At 38.0% G+C, this 26,693-nt stretch overlaps 1 protein-coding gene across 1 annotated transcript in view; it reads left to right on the top strand.

Moving 5' to 3' along the window:
• Window positions 1–4,478: 4,478 nt before the first annotated feature.
• LOC134667142 (guanylate cyclase 32E-like) overlaps window positions 4,479–26,693 on the top strand; it is a 186,937-nt gene continuing 164,722 nt past the window's right edge. Inside the window, exon 1 of the mRNA XM_063524433.1 lies at window positions 4,479–4,584. Coding sequence (XP_063380503.1) covers window positions 4,486–4,584 — 99 coding nt within the window. The 5' untranslated portion in view covers window positions 4,479–4,485. The remainder of the gene's footprint in view (window positions 4,585–26,693) is intronic.

Genomic DNA, 26,693 nt, shown 5'->3' with positions numbered 1-26,693 from the left:
CTTGGGGTATGGTGCTTTACGCACACTAGTGTCCCGACCCCTCCCCCTGACGCAACCCCCCCAATAATAAAAATAAAACTGCCAACCGGGACATATTTCATGCTATAAGGGGTGGGGGGGATTGCGTCAGGGGGAGGGGGTAGGACGCTAGTGTGCGTAAAGCACCATACCCAAAGGTATCATACTACATTAATAAAATACTGGCTATAGTTAGTTTTTCAAAAAACACAATTTGACCGAATCAAATAAGTAAACGCTTAGTGGCGGTAGCGAGCTAACGAGTTACCACCTAAGAATAAGTTTGTACTATAAGAAAAGAACTAGGTGTAGCAAAGCTATAACGGACCGACCGCTTCGCGAGGCCCGTGAAGGCAAATGACGTGTGCGTCTGTGTGCGCGCACCACACACACAGGGATAGTCCTTCACTACGCAGCGCCGCCCCCGTCAGCGCGACGGCGATATTCACCTCAAAATCTCAAAACTGAGATCGGGCTGACGTCCTGTTTCGTCTTAATGCGCTCATATTATGCAAAGAATAGTTCTATTTATCGAGTATTAAATGAATGAACATTACATAAAATACATGAAAACGACATTTTCAAATGGAACCTTAATTAAAAAAATAATAATTTAGTTGATAAGTAAGCAAAATACTGTGTCTTTAAGTACCTAATCTCCTCCTTTCAAAGTCGGTTAAAATGTGGCTTTTGTGACCTGGGCTACAAAGACAAATAAATTGACACCTCATTTATCAAAATCAGTTCAGTTGTTTCATGTAAAAAATACATAATTACATACGTAGATAGCAGTTCCTGCTGTAGTTGCGATAAATATTAATATGAAATAGACTCTTATTGTCATGGCCTAACGCTACATTATTAGAGAAATGTAAAGTTACATGCCAGTAAGTAGGTACATGCCTAATACCAAATGCCTTATCGAGGTAAATGCCCTATCAGTTCACTTAATGCGATACATAATTATATATTTAAGCCTCGATTAGCCTTGTACATACATACATCACTGGCTCAGTGACCCAAAGCAAAGAGGATCTTGGCCTCTGGCACAAAAGAGCGTCACTCTGCCCTATTCTGCGCCACTTCGCGCCAGTTGGGTATTCTTATAAAAGTGGAATCTTGAGTGGTGCAAGGGTTTCAAGGCTGAGCTGAGAAGGCTGGCAGAATTTTCCCTCTGATCCTCCGAAATACAGGTCACCCCTCTGATCATTCGAAGCCTCCATAAGGCATCTTGCTAACTCATCGAGGCGACGCCCGCTAGGCCTGCTAACATCTACGGCCTGAGAGTTTCAACGTTAGATGCCAAGCCACGCCAGGCCATAATAGTAAAGGTCTAATTATTGAATTTTTATTTTTTGTCCGACTACGGCAGAATTTGCTATCTATGCGTGCATGTGTAGGTACCGTTTGCATGAAACTACTGAACTGATTTTGATAAATGAGGTGTCAATTTATTTGTCTTTGTAGCCCAGGTCACAAAAGCTACATTTTAACCGACTTTGAAAGGAGGAGATTAGGTACTTAAAGAAACAGTATTTTGCTTACTTATCAAGTAAATTATTATTTTTTAATTATGGTTCCATTCGAAAATGTCGTTTTCATGTATTTTATGTAATGTTCATTCATTTAATACTCGATAAATAGAACTATTCTTTGCATAATATGAGCGCATTAAGGTAGAATTGTTGGGGCGCTTTAGTGTTTTTTCCACAACTTCCACAGTTTTTGTCGGAAATGTAAAATTTAAATTGTGATATATAGTTGAATAACAAGTTTTTCAAATATTATACGCAAAAAATTTTTTGACGGTTTTAGTTTAGCTATAAAATTGATACATATCTACTTTTTCCATAAAAAGTGGTATTTCGTTGTTTCTAGCTCTGAAACCGTAAATTTTTTTACAAACAATGTTTAATTGAATCATAATACATTTAATAACCTTTCGTTACATGTAACTCACGTGTATGTGAGACTCGTGGTATAGCTATAATTTACATTTTACGAAATTCGGCAGTGATTATTTATATGACGTCATTATTTGTAACTGAGGAACAACAGCGATGGTCTCCCGGCAGTTTTAGACTCCAGGTCATATTGCTAATAACATACTAGAAGCTTATGCGGATTATCCTGAAAATGACCAATTTTGATTGTTTTAACTTATATGCATTTGTATGGGCGAATATCTACATTTTGATGCATAATTTCCACATATTTGGTCCAATTTTGATTTTATTGATATCAGTGTATGGCTTGAGAAGTCATCTTTAATGTTGTAGTACATTGCTTTATCGTCCGACTTTTGGTTTGGTTGTAAAACCCAAATAATCGAATATTTTTTTACGTAATTTTTATTATTTTGTAAATTTCTATTAAACTGTTGCATATTTTGATACACTTTGTATAAATAAAATATAGTATATTTAATTGGCTTTCATTTAATACCCCACACGTGTATGTGCTATGCATAATTTGGGCGCAGTATGCAATATTCGCAACGAAGCGGGAGTCATTTTGATGACGTCATTCCGCTGAAGTAGATGGCCGGCGCCGCCGTCTCCCGGCAGTTTTGGAGACCCAATGCCATGCCTAACAACATACTAAAAGTTGGTAGCGGTTTCCGGCTCTGAACTATCTCTGCGACCGTTTCCCATAAGGCATGGCACTATAACAATTTGTGGTACCTAGGTAAGTAGTGAATCTAATTTACCTTCAAATGTTATGTTTTTTTCCTCCAAGCTAATGCTACCTTGAATTTTGTTATGGTAGCTATTAAGCCTCATTCATTATATTAAGTAGGTAAGAGTAAATTTCTCTTGAATTTGTATAAATGCCAATCATACTTAACTTAATTAAAGGGGTTGTCATGACTTTATAGCTAGTGCTTTTGTTTTTCGGCATTTGACGTATAATGGATTTTAATCACACACACATCCGCAAATTACGACATGCAACAATATATATATATATATATATACTGTTTTGTTACAACGAAATTTCTTATCTGTGAAAAGGTTATTATTGCATAATTATTATCTAAATCAATATGGATATTATAATTACATTCACATAATGGAAGTTTATGGAGAACCCGGGGCGAGGCCTTTGCACAGCAGTATGTGGCTAGGGTTACCAGATGACAGGAATTTTCCTGACATGTCAGGAATTTTCGGCCTTTTGTCAGGAATTGGGACGGAACATGAAAATGTCAGGAATTTTTTGAATCGACAGGCTTTTTTATAAAATACCTTTTTATTTACTTATATTAAATCATTACGTGGCCATCGCTAACGGTCAGACCCTCCCCCGTCGTCGTCGTCCTCAAAAATATAAATGTCAGGAAAAATATTCGGAAATCAGGAATTTTGTCAGGAAATTCTAAATTTGTATCCCTATATGTGGCACACTCAAATGAGAATAATTTACTTGACTGAACTAAATCAGGACAAATCCAAATTTCCATTTCGCCCGGGGCAACGATATGCTCTCTCGTTAATTTGTTTATCGAATACCTTTAGGGTTCAATGAACCTTTGTTATCAACCCAGTTTAATGAAGTGCCGTTTCGAAATTAGGTCATTCATTAAGGATTACTCACGTTAGACCGGGCTGTTTCCTGTTGTGTTTTCTAATTTCTATGACATGACAGGCGATCACGTGATGCTTTCCGTAGAAAACGATGCACCGGAAGCTCCGGCCTGGACACGGCCCGGTCTAACGATAAAGTGAGTCATCCTATAGTGTCTTAAGCCCAAACTTGCGACATGTGCATTTCTGTCCATCACAACCTAAGGTGCAAAACTGAACTTGGTTATTAACTGAGGCGCCTGAGGCTCTACAACCGAAACTTAACTTACTCTTTTCACTCTCTCCTCTCATCTACTCAAAGGTACTACTACTTAAGCAGTGAGCGGTGCGCGTTCAGGTATTTTTGGGCACCTCGGGCGCTCCGGTAAAATTGATGGTGACTGTACTTTTCTAACAAATCAAAGTTGGGTATAATATATTATGTATAGGTACGGTCAACTATAAGTAGGTAGATTGTAGACACACAATTTTAGACTACTTAAAGGCCAGAGCACACCGGATGCGTGACGTGCACGTGTGCGTGCACTAAAATGTTGGAGCCGCACACACACGTCACGCAAGCAGTGTGCCGTCTCTCAAAAGGATCTGGCCGCGTAGCCAAAATGCCAATCGCTTACGCTCCGTTGCGATCGAAACGCAACTGTCACTGTCGCACTAATTAGGAAGAGTAATAGAGAGACATAAAGCTTTTCGTTGTCGAAGCGATAGCGATTGTAACCTTGGCTAGGTCGGCAGTATACTACAACCTACTCCAAGTACGTGCAGTCGTGCTCGTCTACGCACACGCATCCCGTGTGTACAGGCCTTAAGATTGAGTCAAACTTTCAGAAGAAGTACTTAGTTGTTGATTTGTGATTATTGTTTCAGAGTTATGACTCAGATGCGAGACTTGGGCGTTGTGGCGTTTTTCGGCCCCGATGACACGTGCCATACCGAGGCGAAGCTGGCGGCAGCTTGGAACCTACCGCTTATATCGCATGTAAGTACTTGTTGTTATAATAAATGTACACTATTGGCCCGGGGCGCCACATTTAAAAATACGCCCCTGCACACTTTTGGGGCGGTGCAACTTATTGGCTCGGGGTGCCAAATTTCAAAATACGCCCCTGCACACTACGATACGTTACTTAGGTGTGCCGTAGGCCCCGATGACACGTGCTATACCGAATCCAAGATGGCGGAGGGCTAGATCCTCCCGCTACATTTTTAATTAGTGAAGACTGAGGTAACTTCTAGGTGTGCCGTTATTTTATTAGATCACGAGGACTTTAAGTTTAAGAAGCTTTCCGACCCATTTGTGTAGTTGCATTATAAATATCATTATCTTATAATATTATATAGGATATTTTTAGTACATATAATGTAAAATGTAAAATGTGTGTGTATGTATGAAAGCGCCATGAATTTCATCAATAACACGGAATTGACAAAATTGGAATGGAAAAGACAAAATACAGCAGAAGTTGGATTATCGTTTGGTATTATAAGTGACATCGAGACAGACCTTTCTGAAGAAGATCTACTAAAGGATATTGAGAGCGAAGAAGACAGCCTCTATCAAGCGTCTTAACCGACTAAGCCCTGATGGTTGGACAGCGAGCGAGAGCGTCAGGATTGGGTTCAAGGGTTCGAGGCTCCCGCCTCACGAGTTTCTGTGCGGCTTAAGAATTAAAGTGAGACCATACATTTTTCCGGTCACACAATGCTCGCGCTGCTGGAGATTCGGACATACAGCAAAAATGTGCCCCGCCAACAAACCAATTTGTCCAAAATGTGGTGAGAGACATGCGAATTGTGAGACACAACAGTTCACGTGTGCCAACTGTAGAGGTGAGCACTTAGCAATGTCCAAGAAATGTCCTACATACCTCAAAGAGAAAAGAATCAGAGAACTTATGAGAGAATTCAACTGTACATACCAAAAAGCGCTTGATATATTTGTACCACCGTCTCCAACAGTATCGGAGACGAACGTTGCGACAATTCAACAGACAGTGAAGGTTCAGGACACTCCGGATGACGTCACGGAATCCCAGCCAACATACAGGGATATTGCTCGTAAAGTTCCGGAAAAGAAAAAACAAAACAAGGTACCTTCTGGGACACAGAGACAACCGAAAATGAATGTTAATCGACCACAAACGAGCGCGCGCCCGGAATCAAGTACAAGCGCCACGCGTAAGCAAACAGCCTCAGATAACGTAGAAGCAGATATGTCACAGGAACGTCGAGAGAATGTAAGTGAACGAAGCGAGGAAGAAATTCAGTGCCTGTCAGAATTGCTCGAGCATTTAAAAGACCTTTTATTTGTCAGAAGTCTTAGCTTGCAGGAGAAGATATACACTGGTTACAAAATGATAAAAAGTTGGTTATTATCGTGTATAGTTAAAGTATTGTCTGAATTACCTTTGCTGAAAAATGTTTTCGGGTCAGGCAATGGGTAAAGGTCCGAAAAAAGTATGTGTTAATTTAAATATTTGTCAGTGGAATGCACGTAGCATTAAGCCTAAACTTAGAGAATTTGAGAATTTATTGTTACAGGAGAAAGTTCATATTGTGGCAATAAGCGAGACGTGGTTGGAGCCCGATAGCGATTTTAGGGTAAAAAATTATAATGTGTTTCGTAAAGACCGAGATTCCGCATACGGCGGTGTTGCGATTCTGACTCATAAGTCGCTTCGGGCGCAAACACATGTCCTACCTTTATGCACAAATCCCGGTATCGAGTGTGTCTGCGTTAGATTATCAAATTGTGGCTATTTAGAAAATGTAATCTCTGTTTACTGTCCGTCCGATGTGAATACCACACAAAATGATTGGGACTACTTGTTTACATGTTTTAACAGGAAAACCGTTATCCTCGGAGACTTTAACGGTCATCACTCCAGTTGGTCCTATAAGACAGATAGTAGGGGTTCACAGATACATAAATCGTTGCTAGAAAATGATTTTGCATTTTTAAACACAGGCGAATTTACACGGTTTCAGTTAGTCGATGGTGACATGAGGCTCTCATCTCCCGACTTATCTCTTGCTTCAATAGACATAGCTGCAAAATTCTTTTGGTCTGTAATGAAAGAATCCTTAGGCAGTGACCATCAGCTAATTAAGATACATACGTCTTTTACTACGAAATTAGATTTATCAAAAAAAAGAAACTTTAAAAAAGCAGACTGGGTATCTTACGCAGCGGAGGTGGACAAAATATTGTCAAACATAGTAATCCCTAATGACCCACAAAATGCATACGACTGTTTTATAGGATGTTTATACGAGGCTGCTGAAAAACATATCCCGGTTATTAAAATATGCCACAATCCTGAAAACAAATTTTCACCTAAAGCTTACTGGAGCCCCGAACTATCCAAAGCGGTTGCAGAACGTAGGCTAGCCTTAGCTAAGTTTAGACGAAATCCCACCCCTGATAACCTTTCCTCATTACAAGAAAAGATTAGTGAGTCTCAAAAGTTAATCCGTAAAGCGCAACATGATTCATGGCGTAACTTTTGTAACAATTTAAATGAAACTACATCAGCTGGTGCGGTATGGCGGCAAATGAGGTGGCTTAAAGGATATCGGTCGCCGAGGCACAATATAGACGCTAATATGGCGTACAATCTCCTACAGAGTTTGGCACCTGACCACGTCTCTCCGCCTAAACCAACTTTTGAGTCTCAAAACGATAAGCTAGAAGTAAATATCATGGTTTCAGAAATGGAAAAGTGTATAAAATCCAAAGATACGGCCCCTGGATGCGATGAGGTTTCCTATTCTATGATAAGGAACCTACCAAGTAGCGGTAAAACCTTTTTAGCAAAGCTTTATAATATATTGTTAAATACTGGTTATGTCCCTAGTCAGTGGCGCGAAATTAACATAGTTGCTATCCCAAAACCAGGAAGGGATCCGCAGTCAATATCTTCCTATCGTCCAATAGCTATGATGTCGTGTATTGCTAAAATATTTCATTCCATATTACAAAGGCGGTTAGAATGGTTTTTTGAAACGCATGGGTTTTTCTCGGATAATACAGTTGGCTTTAGACGATGTCGATCATGCCTAGATAATTTAAGTCAGCTTATCTCTAAAATATACAAGGGCTTCCTAAATAATGAACCCACCATAGGGTGCTTTATTGATATTAACAACGCTTCCAACAATGTAGACATTGCTAGGCTTATGGATATTTTGGACCGAGCAGGAGTAGGCAAGAAGATATGTATTTATTTGTGGGAGTACCTTAGCGAGCGAAACCTTGAAATTAAGACTGATGACACCAAAATTTGTCGTCATACAGGCCGTGGACTTGCCCAGGGTGATCCTTTGTCTCCGTTATTATTTAACGTCGCGACGATGGATGTGTGTAATCGTGTTAGTGAAGTCAACATTTCCCAGTATGCCGACGATTTTGTCCTATATTGTACCCATAAGAATATTCATACTGCGGCGGCAAGATTACAGGTATCTTTAAACACGGTTGAACGGTTAGTCGGTGATAAGGGCTTGGAGATTTCGTCAGAGAAAAGTAAAGTCTGTATTTTCCAAAAGGGATACAAAAGGTTAAAGGTCACACTTACGGTGAATAATAACAGGTTACAAACAGCTGACAACGTGAAATACTTAGGTCTTTGGTTGGATAGGTCACTAAGATGGGCAAAACACATTAATGAAATCACCGATAAAACATCAAAGTTTTTAAACGTTTTGAAAGTTTTGGCTGGATCTGGGTGGGGAGTTCATCCAAAACATCTAAGACGTATTTATATGGCAGTGGTTAGGAGCCGATTAGATTATGGTAGTTTTTTATTTGACGATGGTGCAAACTGCCATACTGATAAATTAGATAGAATTCAAAATCAAGCTATGAGGGTTATCGGTGGATTCATTAAAACAACGCCTATACATGTCATGCAAAGTGAGCTGACCTTGCAGCCGCTAAAAGTAAGAAGGCAATATTTAGGTGGAAAATTTTGGTTCAAAAGTAAATCGCTTAAATTTAACAGTACTATGATATCTTTGTTGGATGACTTACGTGAAAAAACTTCTTGCTGGAAGAGAAAAAAAGAACCGCTATTGTGGATAGTGCATAGAACATTTGAAAACACCCCGGTGCATTGTAGTGAAAAATTAGAGATGTTTTCATTTGATTGGTGGGTAAATTACGTGAACGTTGCAAACATTTGCTCTAATATTGATATAGCATCCAGGCCGAAAAAACAATACAGAGTTCTTAGTCTAAGGAATTTGTGTCACGAGTTTCTCAATAACAAATATTCTGGATTTTACGAAATATACACTGATGGATCCAAAGATGAGAGGGGATCAGGGGCAGCTGTTTTTGATAGACAGTTAAATAGAGGAATGTGTTTCAAAATTGAGGGAGAAGTATCTATTATGTCAGTTGAGTTGCAGGCTATTGTGGAGGCCTTGGCCTATTTGGAATCGATTGAGGCAGGAAATATAGTAATATTTACTGATTCAAAAAGTGCCTTACAACATATAGCTCGATGTACCTCGACATGTCGAGGAACACCGACAGCTTATTTAATTTTAGACCTCATGCGAAAGCATAAGTCCAAAAATAAAAATGTTATGCTTCAATGGATTCCATCGCACATAGGCATCGACGGTAACGAAGCTGCAGACAAACTGGCTAGAGAAGCATCCTCGGAAGGCGTAGTCATTAATGCGGTGCCTTTTTATACTGAAGCACTAGGTCAAGTCAGAAAGCACTGTGCCAACCTTTGGAAGGAGTTTTTCGATAAAAGATCTCAAGAGAAGGGTATATGGTACCGAACTATACAGCCTGAACCGTTACAGTCTCCGTGGATAACGCAGTGCTCGCTTACACGACAAAACCTTGTGATAGCGATGAGGCTCCGCTCTGGACACGTTCCTTCTAATAAATTTAAGTTCTTGATGGGGAAAACTGATAACCCTAATTGTACTGATTGTGGAGTCGTAGAGGACGTTTATCACATTTTGATGGAATGTGTACGAGGGGAGCCTCTTCGTGCAACTTTTAACACTGGATTATGCAATGTCGTGCTGGCTAATCCTGAGTCAGAGCAAGCAAAATTACTGTATAAGACTTATAAATTGTGTATTAACTAAATATAATAATAATTATCTTATACCTAATGCTACTGTATTTTCGCGAACGTATGGAGCGCCATAATCGCTCAGCGACTAAGCTCCTAAAATAATGAATAAAAAAAAAAATTTAATGTCAAAGAAACATAAACAAAATACAAACTGAATTTTGTTATGAATACTATTCACCATGGTACATTGAATTTATAACAAAGATATTACCGTAAAACGGGGTGAGTAGATTTCGCGGGGAGAGGTGGGTTATGAATGGGGAGAGAAGGTTTGAGAGAGGGGTGAGAAGGCATTTTAAGGCTACTGCTACAAAAATAATGTATTCCAATTTAAAATGGAGCTAATTAATACGCATAATAAAAAAAAATCGATCCAACAATCTTCCAAAATCACCTTTGTATGAAAACCTCTCTCAGAAAACCTTTCTCCCAAATACGAGGCACTACGGGGTGAGGTGGGTTTTCCTCTTTATCGTCAAAGTTATGAAATGGAACTACCCAAAATAAAATAAAAACTAAAATACAAACGTCCGGAACACTTATTATTATACACCATTCAGTTTTCATATGTAAAAATAAAATGTTATCGAGGTTTGAGTTTCAGTTTTGACCCTACTCACCCCATTTTACGGTATTAAATATTATGGTAGGTAAGTGAAAAACCTGGGCATTAAAATAGATGGCCCAGCTTAGCGAAGTTAGCAGGAAAAGAAAATGTTAGCGTAAGTCTCCCTGAGAAGACACTCCATAACTTTTCTCGAATTATGCTTGCTCAGACGTTGCTCCTCACAATCTTGGAGCAGTGCAGAACAACTGAATAAACTGTAGCGTATTCCGAACTTTTGTAAAGTTACGATTCATTTGCCTTGCACAAATACGATTATGCTTAGCTTTTATTTTTACAAGCTTTTTTTTTAACTTGCAATTTATATAAGTATACCAATGTAACTACCGTGGAAGCAAAATAAATACTGAACACTGAATACATATTCGTATGTTTGCACAAATCTTGCAGGTTAAATTTGACCCACTTCCCGACTTCCTATGAAGCTGAAAATTTGCATACATATCAGTGGCGGCGCGTCAAACATATCCATAGGCAAGCCGGGGCTAATTTAGCTTACATATTTCCTTTACAACCCTGCTCAAACGTCCAAAAACAGGCAAGCCGGTGGGAATCCGCTTTCATGGACGCACCGCCACTGATACATATTTAAGTCGGGTGACAATGCAATGTTATGATACCATGGAGCTGATCTGATGATGGAGAGAGGAGGTGACCATAGGAACTCTGTAAAAAACTATTACTAAGACTCCGCTGTCCGTCCGTCCGTCTGTCACCAGGCTGAATCTCACGAATAGTGGTAGCTAGACAGTTGAAAATTTCACAGATGATGTATTTCTGTTGCCGCTATAACAACAAATACTAAAAATTACGGAACCCTCGGTGAGCGAGTCCGACTCGCACTTGTCCGATTTTTAGAATTATTTCGATGAGTATGAGTTGCTTGTGGAAAGAAAAGTACAGTAAGCGATAAAAGCTTGTACCACAAATATTTTTTTTGTCATAAACTTATTTTATTAGCTGTTTCTTTTGATATTGGTGATTATTTGAGCAATAATGAGTATTTGTATTATATTGTATTGTACATACAGTAGAATCCGCTTATACTGACCAACCGCTTACTATGACGTAATTATTGTGCGAAGTTTGGTTTTCATATAAAATTGTTTGTGACAAATTCGGATAAGATGACTTCGCTTATAGTGACAAACCGCTTACTATGACCTAAAAATCCTATTTCCATGAAATTATGTCCGGTTATACTGACACATTCGCTGGTTTTCGTGGCCGTCATCACATCTTTCCCTTCGAGGACGTTTGGTGCGTTCGTGGCGTGTAAGGTATTTTAGTTTTGACAAGTTGATATTTGTTACAAGTTTAATAAAACTCATTACTCATAAAGGAATTTGAGATTAATTTGGAAAACAACAAAAATAAGAAGTTGTACAAGTATGTTTTATATGACATCCGCTTAGTATGACGTGTTTGTCACTTCCCTTCGATGTCATTATAAACGGATTCTACTGTACATATACCAAGGAGTATTTCCCATGTATACATATTTGTTTAAACTCGCCAAAACAAATGCAGGCGGTAATTATTTACTTACGCCGTTTTCAATAGTAATGTCCATGTTTGCTTGAAATTATTTACTTGTCTTGTGTCTCTACTTTTTTACTGAATTCACATGTAACTTAAACAACGTCAAGCGAGTTCTGATTGTAATAAAAGGTTATGAAACTTATGAATTTGATCGGGACTGAGTGACATTCCATTTCCAACTGCAGCTGTTCAATACTGTTCATATTACTATGGAAACGCGTCGCTGTCATTGTCACTTTAAAAGTGACATTCCATTTCCAACTGCAGCTGCAATACTGTTCATTTTACTATGGAAACGCGTCGCTGTCACTGTCAATTTTCATAGAAAATGAACAGTACTGCAGCTGCAGTTGGGAATGGAATGTCACTCTTACTATGGATATTATTTTTGTCAGTGTAAAAGTGACATTTCTGGCTGAAGTAGGTTTCTGATCTGATAGATCACACATATTCATAACTTGTTATTGCAGTCAGAATAAGACTCCGTGTCTCTACTAGATAGGGTTGATATTACCTGAAACATAGATGGATATTGAAGTGGAAAGTTACATACATACATGAGTAGTTTCCGTTTTAAACTCGCAAGAGAAGCGTGGAATTTACTTTAGAAGCGAAATGCTTCCTGATGAAATCGGAATTGAGTTACGTAAGAGTTTGAGAAGTTGTAACATGTTATACACCGTGTTTTTATTGAATTCCGTTAACTTCGGGGTATGGTTAAGTACGTTTAAGAGAACTAAATGGCATAGTTAATTTAAAAAAAAAAAAAATCTTTTTTGGATTTTTTTTTTGTTTAAAAAGTAATTAAATGTAGCATATAGCGTTGTTGTAACACGGGCATTACATTTAACTCAACCAAACAATTGAAATCTGTGACATATCAATGTCATTTCGTACATCAATCGACCGAGATTGTACTTAAGTTTAGTAGCAAATGTATGAACTCATTCTAAACACTAATCAATATGTAAATCGACCCTAATGCAAGTGTACACGCTTGTAGAGGCCTTATATGAAAAAAATAAATTATTGATTATCTCCGAAATGGCCTTAATTAGAACATCGGTGTCTTTGAGAAAGTTACTTGATTTAAGCTCAGTAATGCACCCTTGAAATTAACGGAAATAAAAAAAAACACGGTGTATAGTGTTCAAGGTCATCAATTTCATCATAAATTGTGTGTCTCTAAGGTGGCACGTAATGGTCAGTCATTTAGTCAGTTCATTTACGAGTATATCTATGTAGAGGCAGCAGAGCAGAGGCTTCGGGAAAATTATGATATGAAATTTGAGTCGAAATGTTGAAACTATACAGGGTCATTTTTGGACGGTTAGCCATTTTAGACTTTTTCCATGGGACCAACCACGAAATGCCAAAAAAAAAATTGGCCTTCCCATAGAAAACGTCGACATCCGCTCGACCAAAATGTATGAAACGGCCAAAAAAATTTTTGTGATTTCGGAGTTGGTCCCATAGAAAAAGTACAGTGTGGCCTACCTAATCACCTCGCACAATATGGCTAACGGTCCAAAAATTACCCTGTATATTAAAATGAGTTTATTGAATAAAAGTAAGCAATATAAATTGACAAATTCAAATCTGCAATGTAGGCTTCATCAGTTTAGTACAACCAATAGATCAGCATTAGGCGTAGTCATTACTAGGGGCTGAATTCTTGGGTGCGGCGATTGACAGATAGTGGGAGGGAGCAACGCTTTTTATCGATATTATCAATTTATCAAACTGTAACTCTATCAATGCGGTTAATTAAGTTAAATGAAATAAGAAGGATGAGTCATCAGGTGCTCAAAATGGTCTTGACGCGACTTTATCGTTAAGAGAATAAGAGCGTGTCAAGGTAATTTTGAACCCTTCGCCCGCTTAGCAACTATTACTGACTATACATGAACCCAGGTATGTCCTTAAACTACGTCCAAGACCACCGGTGGACGGGCAGCAGCGTCCCTCAAATTCGGTGTACTCGACTGCGATCGCCAACCCGCCTGCCAAGCGTGGCGGTTATGGCATTCACCCCCCATAAGGGCGAGGCCTGTGTTCAGCAGTGGACGTCTTGTGGCTGAGATGATGATGATGATGATACATGTTTCGAATACTAGGCCGATGTGGTAAGTGGGCGGTAACTATCATTATTGTTGTAATGATGTAAACATGATAACTATCGGTAGATCATTCTCATTATCCGATTACTAAAATAAATATTCTCTTTCAAAATTAATACTTACGATACAAAATATTAGTAAGGATACGGATACGTACATTTTCATTTGCTGTATTAATATAACATATTAATCTCTTTATTTATTTTTCTTCTTAAGTTAGGTTAATTATAATATGAATATAAAAGTAAAATATAAAAACACTTCTTCTTCCTGGCGTTATCCCGGCATTTCGCCACGGCTCATGAGAGCCTGGGGTCCGCTTGACAACTAATCCCATGATTTGACGTAGGCACTAGTTTTTACGAAAGCGACTGCCATCTGACCTTCCAACCCAGAGGGTAAACTAGGCCTTATTGGGATTAGTCCGGTTTCCTCACGATGTTTTCCTTCACCGAAAAGCGACTGGTAAATATCAAATGATATTTCGTACATAAGTTCCGAAAAACTCATTGGTACGAGCCGGGGTTTGAACCCGCGACCTCCAGATTGCAAGTCGCACGCTCTCACCGCTAGGCCACCAGCGCAAAATATAAAAACACTATAAAATATAAAATATATAACATATTATTATTAGTATTACGGATACCGAATCTATTGTTGTTATAAGTATTGTTGTACAAAGAGCAACACTCCCAACTGTACAACGGTGGACCTTATTACAAATGGCATAAGGTCCACCGATTTACAGTTCACATTGTGGGCGATACGGTACGAACATGCGTTGATGTGGTTTCCGCCTTGGCTTTCATATTCGAAAAGTCCTTCCTTGAACCCATAGACTAGGAATCCTCTAGACCGAGCGTAGTCGCGCTACCCCGTCTGCTACGCATACGGTAATTTTACTCCATGTTCGAGCCGAAACTGTCTTTGTGTGACGTCCGTGTCTTTGAACGGACCAATCACGGCACGGGACTTCACTCACCTCGTCCCGCGCACCCCCGCATATTTGGCATCATCGCTTGCATGAAATAATTGCTCAAAACTCGGTCTAGAGGATTCCTAGTCTATATTTGAACCGAACAAAATATGACGAGCTCTATAAGCGGTGCACCAGTATAAAGGTAATAGCAATACATTCGGTTAGCTAGAAGTGATTTCTTATAGGGGTAAGTTCGCCTTCGTACTTTCAATTATACGTATTTATATATTATCTGCTATTACCTATCCTTGCTTCATACAACGACGAAATAATACATAGATTAGTGAATTTTTGATTTCAAAAACTGGTCAAGTGCGAGTCGGACTCGCCTTTCAAGGGTTCCGTACATCACATTATTTTCAACATTTTTTTGTACGTGAAACGTCTTGAAAAACCCGAATGGGTCAATCAAAAACCAGATGTAACATGAAGTTTTCTGGCGTGGTGGCTTATATCTTTACATCTCTGAAGATTAAATGCCGAATAATAGTACAAGTGTCCAAATGCGTAGAGCTGAAAACAGTGAAAACTCGAGCGTCCGATGGGTCGCGCTTCCTACAACTTCCGAAAGTGTTTTAAAAGCGAAGGCCGAAGAGAGATAATACCTACAGGATGGCCAAAAATAAAAGTGTATTTCCGTAGCCAGGGAGGTTTTGGGATTATACTGAGCGACTTTTAGTATGGGACCAACCCCGAAATCGCGAAAAAAGAAGTATCCTCCCATAGAAAACGGACCAGCCTAAATGTATGAAACAGCCAAATTTTTCCTCGCGATTTCAGGGTTGCACGTTGGCAAGCTTAGTTTATTTTTTAGCCAACCTGTATACCTAGTGATTTTTAAAACACGTAACAATAGTAACCTAATCAGTCAGCAACAGAAGTTGCTAAGCGGGTGAGTGGTTTAAAATGATCTGGACGCGACTTTATAGTTAAGACAATAAGAGCATGTCAAGGTAATTTTGAACAACTTCTGCTGTTGACTGTACTACAAGTACCATTGCGGCTATGTGCCAGTTACAGCCTAGTCGCATTTTTTGTCTTCAGTCCGACTCACGCTTGAAGCTAAAGGAACGCCACTTTGGGACGCTTCGGGCCTTTGGCCTTATGCGGATATCGGCCTATGGCTTTCGCAATAGCTGTCTACATCACGTTTCACTTAAACCATTGCGGCTGTGTCCCTAAAAAAACGTTAACCGCATTTATGTTCTTAAATCCGACTCACGCTTGACTCTAGATTTCTAATAGGTTTTCCTGTCATCTTTAGGTAAAGGACTATTTTGTGTATTTTTTTCAGAATTTTAGACCCAGTAGTTTCGGAGATAGAGGGGGGGGGAATGGTCATTTTTTGTCTATTTTCTTGAATAAATTCTGAAATTTTTATCCTAAATTTATAACAAAAATATATTTGAGATTCCCAAAATGAGCTCTTTCGTTTGATATGTAACACGATATAGTTTTCAAAACTTTGTTTTGTTAATTTTATCGTTTACCCCCCAAAAGTAGCCCCTATGTTTAAAATTCATTTGTTGACGTTACATATCCGTCTTTGGGTCACAGACTTACATATGTGTACCAAATTTCAACTTAATTGGTTCGGTAGTTTCGGAGCAAATTGGCTGTGACAGACGGACAGACGGATAGACAGACGCACGAGTGATCCTATAAGGGTTCCGTTTTTTCCTTTTGAGGTACGGAACCCTAAAAAACGGTTCACTTGAATGACACTTAGGGCTACTCGCACCATTCCATGGTTACCAGTACAATTGCGAATGGGTTAACGGTGTAACCGGTTAACCGCGGGTTAGTGGGATGGTGCAAGTGGCGGTTATCTGACACGTATGTACGTTCATTTTTAGGGTTCCGTACCCAAAAGGTAAAACGGGACCCTATTACTAAGACTTCGCTGTCCGTCCGTCCGTCCGTCTGTCACCAGGCTGTATCTCACGAACCGTGATAGCTAGACAGCTGAAATTTTCACAGATGATGTATTTCTGTTGCCGCTATAACAACAAATACTAAAAACAGAATAAAATAAAGATTTAAATGGGGCTCCCATACAACAAACGTGATTTTTGACCAAAGTTAAGCAATGTCGGGAGTGGTCAGTACTTGGATGGGTGACCGTTTTTTTTTGCTTTTTTTTGTTTTTTTTTGCTTTATGGTACGGAACCCTTCGTGCGCGAGTCCGACTCGCACTTGCCCGGTTTTTTAAAACCTTGCTCGTCACGTCCTTCGTCTCACAGTATCTCAATAAGGCTTGTGTTGTTCGTACTAGACGACTATATATTATAATATCATCATCATCATCTCAGCCTATATACGTCCCACTGCTGGGCACAGGCCTCCTCTCGAGCGCGAGAGGGCTTGGGCTATAGTCCCCACGCTAGCCCAATGCGGATTGGGGACTTCACATACACCTTTGAATTTCTTCGCAGATGTATGCAGGTTTCCTCACGATGTTTTCCTTCACCGAAAAGCGACTGGTAAATATCAAATGATATTTCGTACATAAGTTCCGAAAAACTCATTGGTACGAGCCGGGGTTTGAACCCGCGACCTCCGGATTGCAAGTCGCACGCTCTTACCGCTAGGCCACCAGCGCTCTCTATTATAATATTATTATATGTAATATATTATAGTATTATACAGTGAAACCTGGTTAAGTGGGACCTGGATAAGTGAGAAACCTCTATAGCTGGGACTCGTGGTGCGGTCCCGACACTTCAGCACTGAATTACCTCTGTTACTGAGAAAAAACGAACCTCTATAACTGGGATTCGTTGTTGTGATTTTATAGTCACATTTACCTCTATAATTGAGACAGAGAGTGTATTTTACCTCTTTTACTGAGACTATATTTATAAGATTACACTTTCCTAATTGTTTTTTAGAATTTTATAGGGAATTGACTTCTGTATCTGAGATAACGTCAATTTATGACCTCTCTAACTTGGACTTCATTGAACAATTTCCGTATTCTTACTAACTCTTAGTCTATCCACAAATTCCGCATTTGCCTAATTGTGTCTAAACAACTTCAAGTTTGATTTAGTTAATTTATGTAAGTAGGTAAAACTATCGAAAAGAAAGCTGAAATTTAAACGCTGAAACGAAAAAATAAATTTTCATTTATTAAATTTCTAATACGCAATGAAGTCCGTATCAAATTTAATTAAATTTTGAAATATCTATCCTTTGGAGAATCATTCAAAATAAATTCAAATAAATATTTAAACAGACTTAAAAAATATTTATCGAAATGATTATTTTACCTTATTTATTTTTAAAGATAATTACTAAATACCTTATTAACCACCTCTATAACTGAAATATACTCTATTCTCACCTCTATTAATGGCACCCTCTGTAAATGAGACAGAAACTTATTTGTACCTGGCTAACTGGGAGCCTGGGTCAGTGGAAAACCTCTTTAAATGAGACAAATTTGCTCGTCCCTTGAGATCCCACTTATCCAGGTTTCACTGTAATATATAATAGATAAATACTTAAATTCATAGAAAACATCCATAACTCACGATAAAATATCTGTGATGAACACAAATAAATACCCTTACTACAATTTGAGCCCGAGATTCCCTGCTTCAGAGGCAAATTCACTACCGACTATTGTTCGTTTTTTTTAGCATTAGAAAGAACTCCACAGAAGCAAGCGTGCAGTTTTTATCAGGCTCTTTAATTGTTCATAATTATTGAATTATCTAATGTAGCATGGTCAATATATATAATTTACTTCAAATTATTACCGCTATAAGTGTCGGATTTGGAACCACAAGTTTACTTCTGCTAAGTTCTTTCTAATGCTAAAAAAAACAAACTATAGACTAGGAGGCCGTTAAAAAAGGAGACTAAAGACAAAGAAAAGAGTTTTTAAGTAAATAGTCCAATGTGCATTTAGATTTAGGTCAATCTACGTGATTAACCTCCAAGATCAGGGTCACCCTTATTATTAAATAACAATGTCTTTCTCCCCTTGGGACTTTCTGGTGCGCAAACTTCATCAATTACTTTTATTAGGTACAGTCGCTATTAGATATAGTGGAGCGGCCAAGGTGCTTAGCGCACAAGTTTGAATATGCCTTTTTTGTTAAGGCATCATGCGTGTTCAGATATTTTTAAACACCTCGGCCGCTCGGATATATCTGGTGGCAATAGATTGTTTGTGTTAACGTTACTTTTCTCTTTTTAATACACTCGGAGCCGCGGTGACTAAACTTAAAGTTTAGACATTTACTCATAAGAATGAAACATTGATAAGTGGTTTGTTTGCGACCACAGAAAACAGTGCGATATTGCCACGCTGGCAATATTGCTTTCATCTACTGTCGTATACTGTAGCTATTAATATTCATAGGTAAATTGGGTATGCCAGTGTTGCAACGTCGATTAAGTAAATCGAAGCACATTGCAGCCACACGATACACGCAAACGCATAGATTCAGCACCAATTTAATACCAGAGAGAAGAGACATACTAATAATATGCCGTACGTGTGACATACACCGCTTACCCATTTCTTATTAACTACGGGCAAAGACACTAAAATACATCTACTTAATAACTCATCATCATCATTTCATATTTAAGTAGGTACCACTAGCTTTTTGGTGAAGGAAAACATCGTGAGGAAACCCTGCGTACATATCTGCGAAGGAATTCAAAGGTGTACGTGAAGTCCCGAACCCGCATTGGGCCAGCGTGGGGAGTGGGGACTGTAGCCCATACCCTCTCATGCTTGAGAGGAGGTCTGTGCCCAGCAGTGGGACGTATATAGGCTAAATTATTATTATTTATTAGGTATTTTACTTAATAATTTGCTAGGGGCAAACTTATGCAGTATTTTTAGGGTTCCGTACCGAAAGGGTAAAACGGGACCCTATTACTAAGACTCCGCTGTCCGTCCGTCCGTCCGTCTGTCACCAGGCTGTATCTCGTGATCTGTGATAGCATACAGCTGAATTTTTTACAGATGATGTATTTCTGTTGCCACTATGACAACAAATACTAAAAACAGAATAAAATAAAGATTTAAGTGGGGCTCCCATACAACAAACGTGATTTTTGGCCGAAGTTAAGCAACGTCGGGTGGGGTCAGTACTTGGATGGGTGACCGTTTTTATAGATACCTAATGGTACGGAACCCGACCCTTCGTGTGCGAGTCCGATTCGCACTTGGCCTGTTTTTATAATTAGAATCTTATTGCACTTAAAAAGTACAAAAGGCGAACTTAAGGCCTCCAGGCATTTTCTATCAACTATAGGTCGAAATAAATGCGTCAATACCATTAATAAATTATATTACCTCATCAATATTATCATAAATATTTAGACAGTTAGATCAAGATAAGTCCGCACAGCGCACTCAAATAAAGAGCTGTTTTATATTTATTCCCATAAAAAGTAATGCTTAAGTGTAAAGTTATCTCAAAGTTAGTAAAGACTACTGGCCGCGTAGCCAAGATGCCAATCGCTAACGCTCCGTAGCGATCGAAACGCAACTGTCACTGTCACACTCATGTAGAAGAGTGATAGAGATACATAATGCTTTTCGTTGTCGAAGCGATAGCGATTGTAACCTTGGCTAGGCGGCCAGATTACCCGATCGGTAAATTCGTCAACGCTCCGTAGGAGTAAAGGGAAATATGGAATTGGTTACATTCCTTGTGCGAGTGCCCGGTTGATTTGTCCGTACAGACAGCAACACTCCCAACTGTACATCGGTGGACCTTATTACAAAAGGCATAAGGTCCACCGATGTACAGTTAACAGTGTGGGCGATGGTACAGCCATAGGCGCCGTGGGCGTGTACTTCCGTACCTGAGAGGCATAACACTGTAAGTGCCATTTTAGTAATTTTACAGGAGAGGCGATTTTGTGTAAAAAATTGTCTTGCAAGGTTTTTCGAAGGGTATAAATTGATACACGAGAGGTTTATGTCGCAGATTTTTTTATGAATCAATAGTAAATATATTTGAAATTATCAATTGTTACTTTATGAGATATTATTCAGTTACTTATTTAAGGTACATTTTTAAGGAAAAACTAAAATAACTACCCCACATACAGTGTTCTGCTTCTACACTCAATTTAAATCTGAGGAGTTACAGTAATATTAAATTATATACAAATACTAGGTGACCATGTTTTTTTATAAGAATAGTAAGTAGTTTTAATACATATGATTATTTTAACTGACTCTAATTAATTATAAATGAACATTTTAACTTATGAGGAACAAATAGAGAGTTTTTTCTTATTTTACGAAAAACTACATGAAATAATACGAGTACCTATGTAGTTACTTATCAATAGTTACGTCAGTCTTTATTATCCGATTCGACAATATCGGGTACGTTGCCATGAAGTAAGTCAGTATAGTATTTCTTGACAGTCTCATCAGGGGATCCTATCTCATCGCATAATAATTGATTGTCATAATGTAATGTTACGCATAAATCTCTTTTCGCATATTTTTTCTCCAGCTGAAACAGAAAGTATTTTCGAAAATATTTTGCATAGGTTGTGTAGAATAGGGTAGATTAGGTTAGGTTTGTGTTATAATTTTTCAGAAATGTTACTATTTCCAGCACAATAACAACTATGCAAAATGAGTTTTATGCGTAACATTACATTAGGACAATCAATTATTATGCGACCCAATATGGACCCTCTCATCAGTCATCCATTGTCCTTATGTTTTGGATTACTGATAGGACGTTCTTTTTTGTTTACTTGTGGTATCGATGGTGGCAGTTGTAACTGTTCCCTCACATTCTTCTGCAAATATTTTTTTGAAAATTCGGTATCATCAATAGACGTTTTATAAAACGACATTCCTAGCTCACTCTTCCTCCATTTTATGTTGTTTAAATTCATACTATGAACTATCAAAGGGTTTGTCGGTTTACAAATTTTCACAAACTGCTCCCAATCACGAGGCATCCTTATTAAAAACCGCTGATTTTGTATCACTTAATTTTATCACAAACGCGTATTTGTAGTGAGCATGCTATTGTGTTATGAGAATAATTAATTATTAAGGTAACATTCACGAATTATGGTAAAAAATCTACCTACCCTCCAGTTTCCTCTGCATATTAAAATATGTGAGGCATAATACTGTACGTCGTCCGTAAATGCTTCACAATATGACTATAAAAATTATAGCAATATACTGTATGTGCGCTTCGATCATTGAACTATGAACATACCTAGGGAATGCAATCTCGCACCAAGATTGGCGATTCGAGATCTCGCACGAAAAATCTGAATCGAGATAGGGTGTTTCGAGATCTCGACCGTCACACTTTTGAGATCGAGATTAATCTCGACGAGATCGAGATATGACAAAGTAATTAAAAATGAGTTATTTTGAGCAAAAATCTCGAAGAATTCCGTATGTACTACTTATTTAGAGTACCTACGTCATGTTTTATTTTGAAGATCTTCAAATTAATCAACATTTAATAAAAGAATTACTTTTATTTTAACAAAAAACTAATATGTATGTAGCTCTAATTTGTATGTAATTATGAAAAAGTGGTATTAATTATTTTGAATTTTACAAAATTGTAAGCAGAGGCAGTAACATGCTCAGTTGATATTATTGACAAGCACTCAGCGACTTACAAAAAAATGCTCGAGCGAGCAAAAATCATAAATAATTGTGACTGGGTACGTTAAGTTCGTCCGATTTTTCCGCACAGAGCGCGCCACTGTGCTTTTATCGTCAGCTAAAGCCGGCCGCATACAATAGCACTGCCTGAACAACATGAACCTAAGGTCAAAAACATTACTCAAAACAAAGTAATTCATACGGATCAATCTTTCAATCTCGTTCGAGATCTCGAAAATATTAATCAAGATCTCGACCGAGATGGCTAAAATCGAGATTTTCTGTCAACGAGATTGAATCTCGAAAATTCGTGCGAGATCTCGCGAGATCTTGAAATTGCGAGATCGAGATTGCATTCCCTAAACATACCGTATAATGATTTTATTAAACGTCTAGTAGCATTTTACTGTATGTCACTTACATTAAAATGTTTCCCAGAGGATTATGGACTTACAGTAAAATGCATTTCAAAAATTTGCAATTGGTAGCATGTTCGAAAAATCCAGTTTTATGGATCGATGGAGAATCAAAAATTATGTACGATACTCTAAAAAACCGAAAATCACCAAAAATGGACTTACAGTGTTATGCCTCTCAGGTACGGACTTTACGATTTAGTGGTTTGACATTTATCTCAAAGCGTTAAATTTCGAACCCTAATCTTTTCGATGGATCTTAAGGATGACTCACGATGGGACGGTCCGGGTCTTGTAACTTATAAAACGAACGTGATCACGCAATGATTATATAAATTTATAAAACGATGCCCGGCTATAAATTGTATAAATATTTTTTTCTACTCGGGTACTTTTATCTGTCATTTACATAGAGTCTGGCTAACCAAAAATTGTTGACAGATATTTCGTTGTTGTATCACCAATTGTCTATGATTTAAAAAAAAGCTAAAAGACAGTTGTCAATTTATGTCATTCATTCAAATTGTTTGCGGTTTATAATGGGTTTATTTTAAATAATATTAATAATTTCTATACTGAGTGAGGTTCGCTAACTATTATTTAAGCTCGTAAATAATTACGACAATGTGAGAAGTCGACGTGTAGCGTTGTATAACGAAAAACTGCAATGTTTACAACTCCTAACCAAATGTAAACAAATTAGGAGGTTGGTGCTCTATAAATATTTTGATACTTTAAGTACTAGTTCTAACATTTGCGTATTACTTTGATTAAGTACGTGAATTTATTAATGCCTGAATCTCATAAATATGACAAGTGTACAAAGAAACGGATAAACTAAAAGTTCTGAAAAATATCTATAAAATCTAAATATTGGAACGTAACCATTAGGTGTTTGTCGTTGACTGTACTTTAAATAGTGGTAGAAATTATGTGACCTGACTTTGAGTGCACGTAAACGTTTATTTAACTTATTTCCTTAGGTACCTTACTTGTACACAGAATATCATAAATATTGTCGAGTATCAAAACTATAATTCCTACTACACAAAGTGTAACCAGCCCAAATTTTTTTGAATTTCCCGCTAAAAATTTAGGTAAAATTTCAGTAGCCAGACTCTAGTCACGAACGAACATATAAGGGCGTACATTATTAATACTCCTTAAAAGTCTATAGTCTATTGCCCAAAAAAGCACTTGTATCGTTTTAGAGACATTACGATACGGTAAGCTAGTGCAGGGTAGCAGGTGGCACATACCGGTACATTGCTATCAACGTGACAAACGATTGAATGCATACGGTTTTTATTAAAAAAGAAACAAATTTGTACTGAGTTCATTGCTACCAACATAATAAAAAATACTTTTATACCCTACAGCACCACGACCCTGGTGCGGTGCGGTAGTGTGTAACGGCTTTAAAAAAACATAACCATAGACATTACTCGTTTGTTTCTCGTTTGCCGCCTTTCCCGGTAATTTCTTGTTCTTTGAGTACTTTGCGTTACTATTTGTTTTGCGTTCATAAAAAGTGTTGAAAATGGACAAAGAGAACTACATTGTTTCTACACCATCCGCTGCAGCACAAGCAGCAACCGAAAATTTGTTGCCTAAGTACTAAATCTCAGCACCTATGCGACAAATCTTATGAGAAGTGGCATGGCGTGGAGATTGGAGCACAAAACTTCGTCATTCTCTGAAAACGTCTTTGGTGTATTTTCAAAGACTAATTGGAAGCTCCGGATCAGATCTATCTTTTAAGCAAGGTTGGTATATGTTATAGAATTTTTTGATACACATTTTTAGGGTACACAGTACAACGAGCTATATTTATGTACATTTTATATTTTTGCATTGAAACTGAATATTATTTAATTCTCCTTTTTCTTGTTACAGGTTGCAGTAATATTTGGTATTATGGGTGCTTGTCGCAGACAAGACCTACATACATATAGTAATACCTACTATCCAAAATTTACATTGACATTTTCATAAATAAAATTTTGTTTATATTTTTTTGTATTTTATTTAATATTGCCTACTCATAGAAAAAGCATTGTATGCAACGTTGTATAAGTATTATCAAACTGCACAACGGGACTTAATCGCGTATTTAAGTTTTAAGATTTACCTCCGACGTTTCGAGGACGGCGTTGTCCCCGTGGTCTCGGAGAAGACTGGCTCAAGTTGACATCAACATCTTCTAGACTTGAGCCAGTCTTCTCCGAGACCACGGGGACAACGCCGTCCTCGAAACGTCGGAGGTAAATCTTAAAACTTAAATACGCGATTAAGTCCCGTTGTGCAGTTTGATAATGTTTAATAATCGTGAAAGTTTAAATCAGTGTTGTATAAGTAGTCAAAAAATGCTCATGGCGTATTTATTAACAATGTTCGCCTTCGGCTCACATTGTTACCCACGCCACTCACATTTTTTGACCCCTATAAAACTGTTGCATAAAATACTATTCATAATCTCAATATTCAGAGAGAAAAATTAGGACTACCTACGTTTGAATTGTATTTAACTGGTTTTGTTTGACGTAAATAAATGTATTTTCTTTCATTATTCTTTCTAAATGTAATGACTGGTGGCCTAGCGGTAAGAGCGTGCGACTTTCAATCCGGAGGTCGCGGGTTCAAATCCAGGCTCGTACCAATGAGTTTTTCGGAACTTATGTACGAAATATCATTTGATATTTGCCAGTCGCTTTTCGGTGAAGGAAAAACATCGTGAGGAAACCGGACTAATCCTAATAAGGCCTAGTTTCCCCTTCTGGGTTGGAAGGTCAGATGACAGTCGCTTTCGTAAAAACTAGTGCCTACGTCAAATCATGGGATTAGTTGTCAAGCGGACCCCAGGCTCCCATGAGCCGTGGCAAAATGCCGGGATAACGCCAGGAAGAAGATTCTTTCTAAATGTAATGAGAAGCAGTCGGTCCCTTTACTCTTAATAACAGATGGATTACCAGCAAATGGTGGGTATAGTAACATTTGCGGCACAGTTCGGCGAGTGGTGACTGGCACAATCCATAATGCCTAGTTGTATCTTAATTCAATTCGACAACTTAAATTATAATATGTACCTACTGAATATAATTTATTATTATTTTTGTTGTTATACCTAATATTTGTCAATATATACATTCCCTTTTATACATTAGTTCTCGAAAAAATGCCTCATTAGCAAAATATTTCTTCAGTTTCTCTCCAATTAAGAATAATTAATATAATTATTATGCTCAAAGACAAAATGATACGCTTATACTTTGTTGTTACATAATTGTTCTCTTCTTTTTATTATTTCAACAAAATTGTTGCTAAATTGGCAAATAGAAAACTGTTTCAAAAAGAAATAATACGGAAAAAAATGGTTTCGTTTATTAAGCATTGCTTTGAATTTAAATGTTTGGTATATTAATACAAATAAAGCTTGTATTGAACATGAAATGGTTCCTGGAAAAACCAATAAAATGGAAATAAGTCCTTACCATTGACTTATATCTCAGGACCGGCCTTACGGGCACTAAAATGGTACCATTTCAGCGGTGTCACTCACGAATTCGAGCCAATCGTGCAGTCTAACGCAACTAGTTGCGCCCAATCGCGCGTGTCATTCGAACTCATCAACCAATCGCGTTGTAGCGTTGTCACACCGCTGTACTGGCC

This window comes from Cydia fagiglandana, chromosome 9 (genome assembly GCF_963556715.1).
Source record: "Cydia fagiglandana chromosome 9, ilCydFagi1.1, whole genome shotgun sequence".
NCBI lineage: Eukaryota > Metazoa > Arthropoda > Insecta > Lepidoptera > Tortricidae > Cydia > Cydia fagiglandana.
The sequence above is the reverse complement of the archived record's forward strand: the minus strand, read 5'-3'. Positions and strand labels throughout refer to the sequence as shown.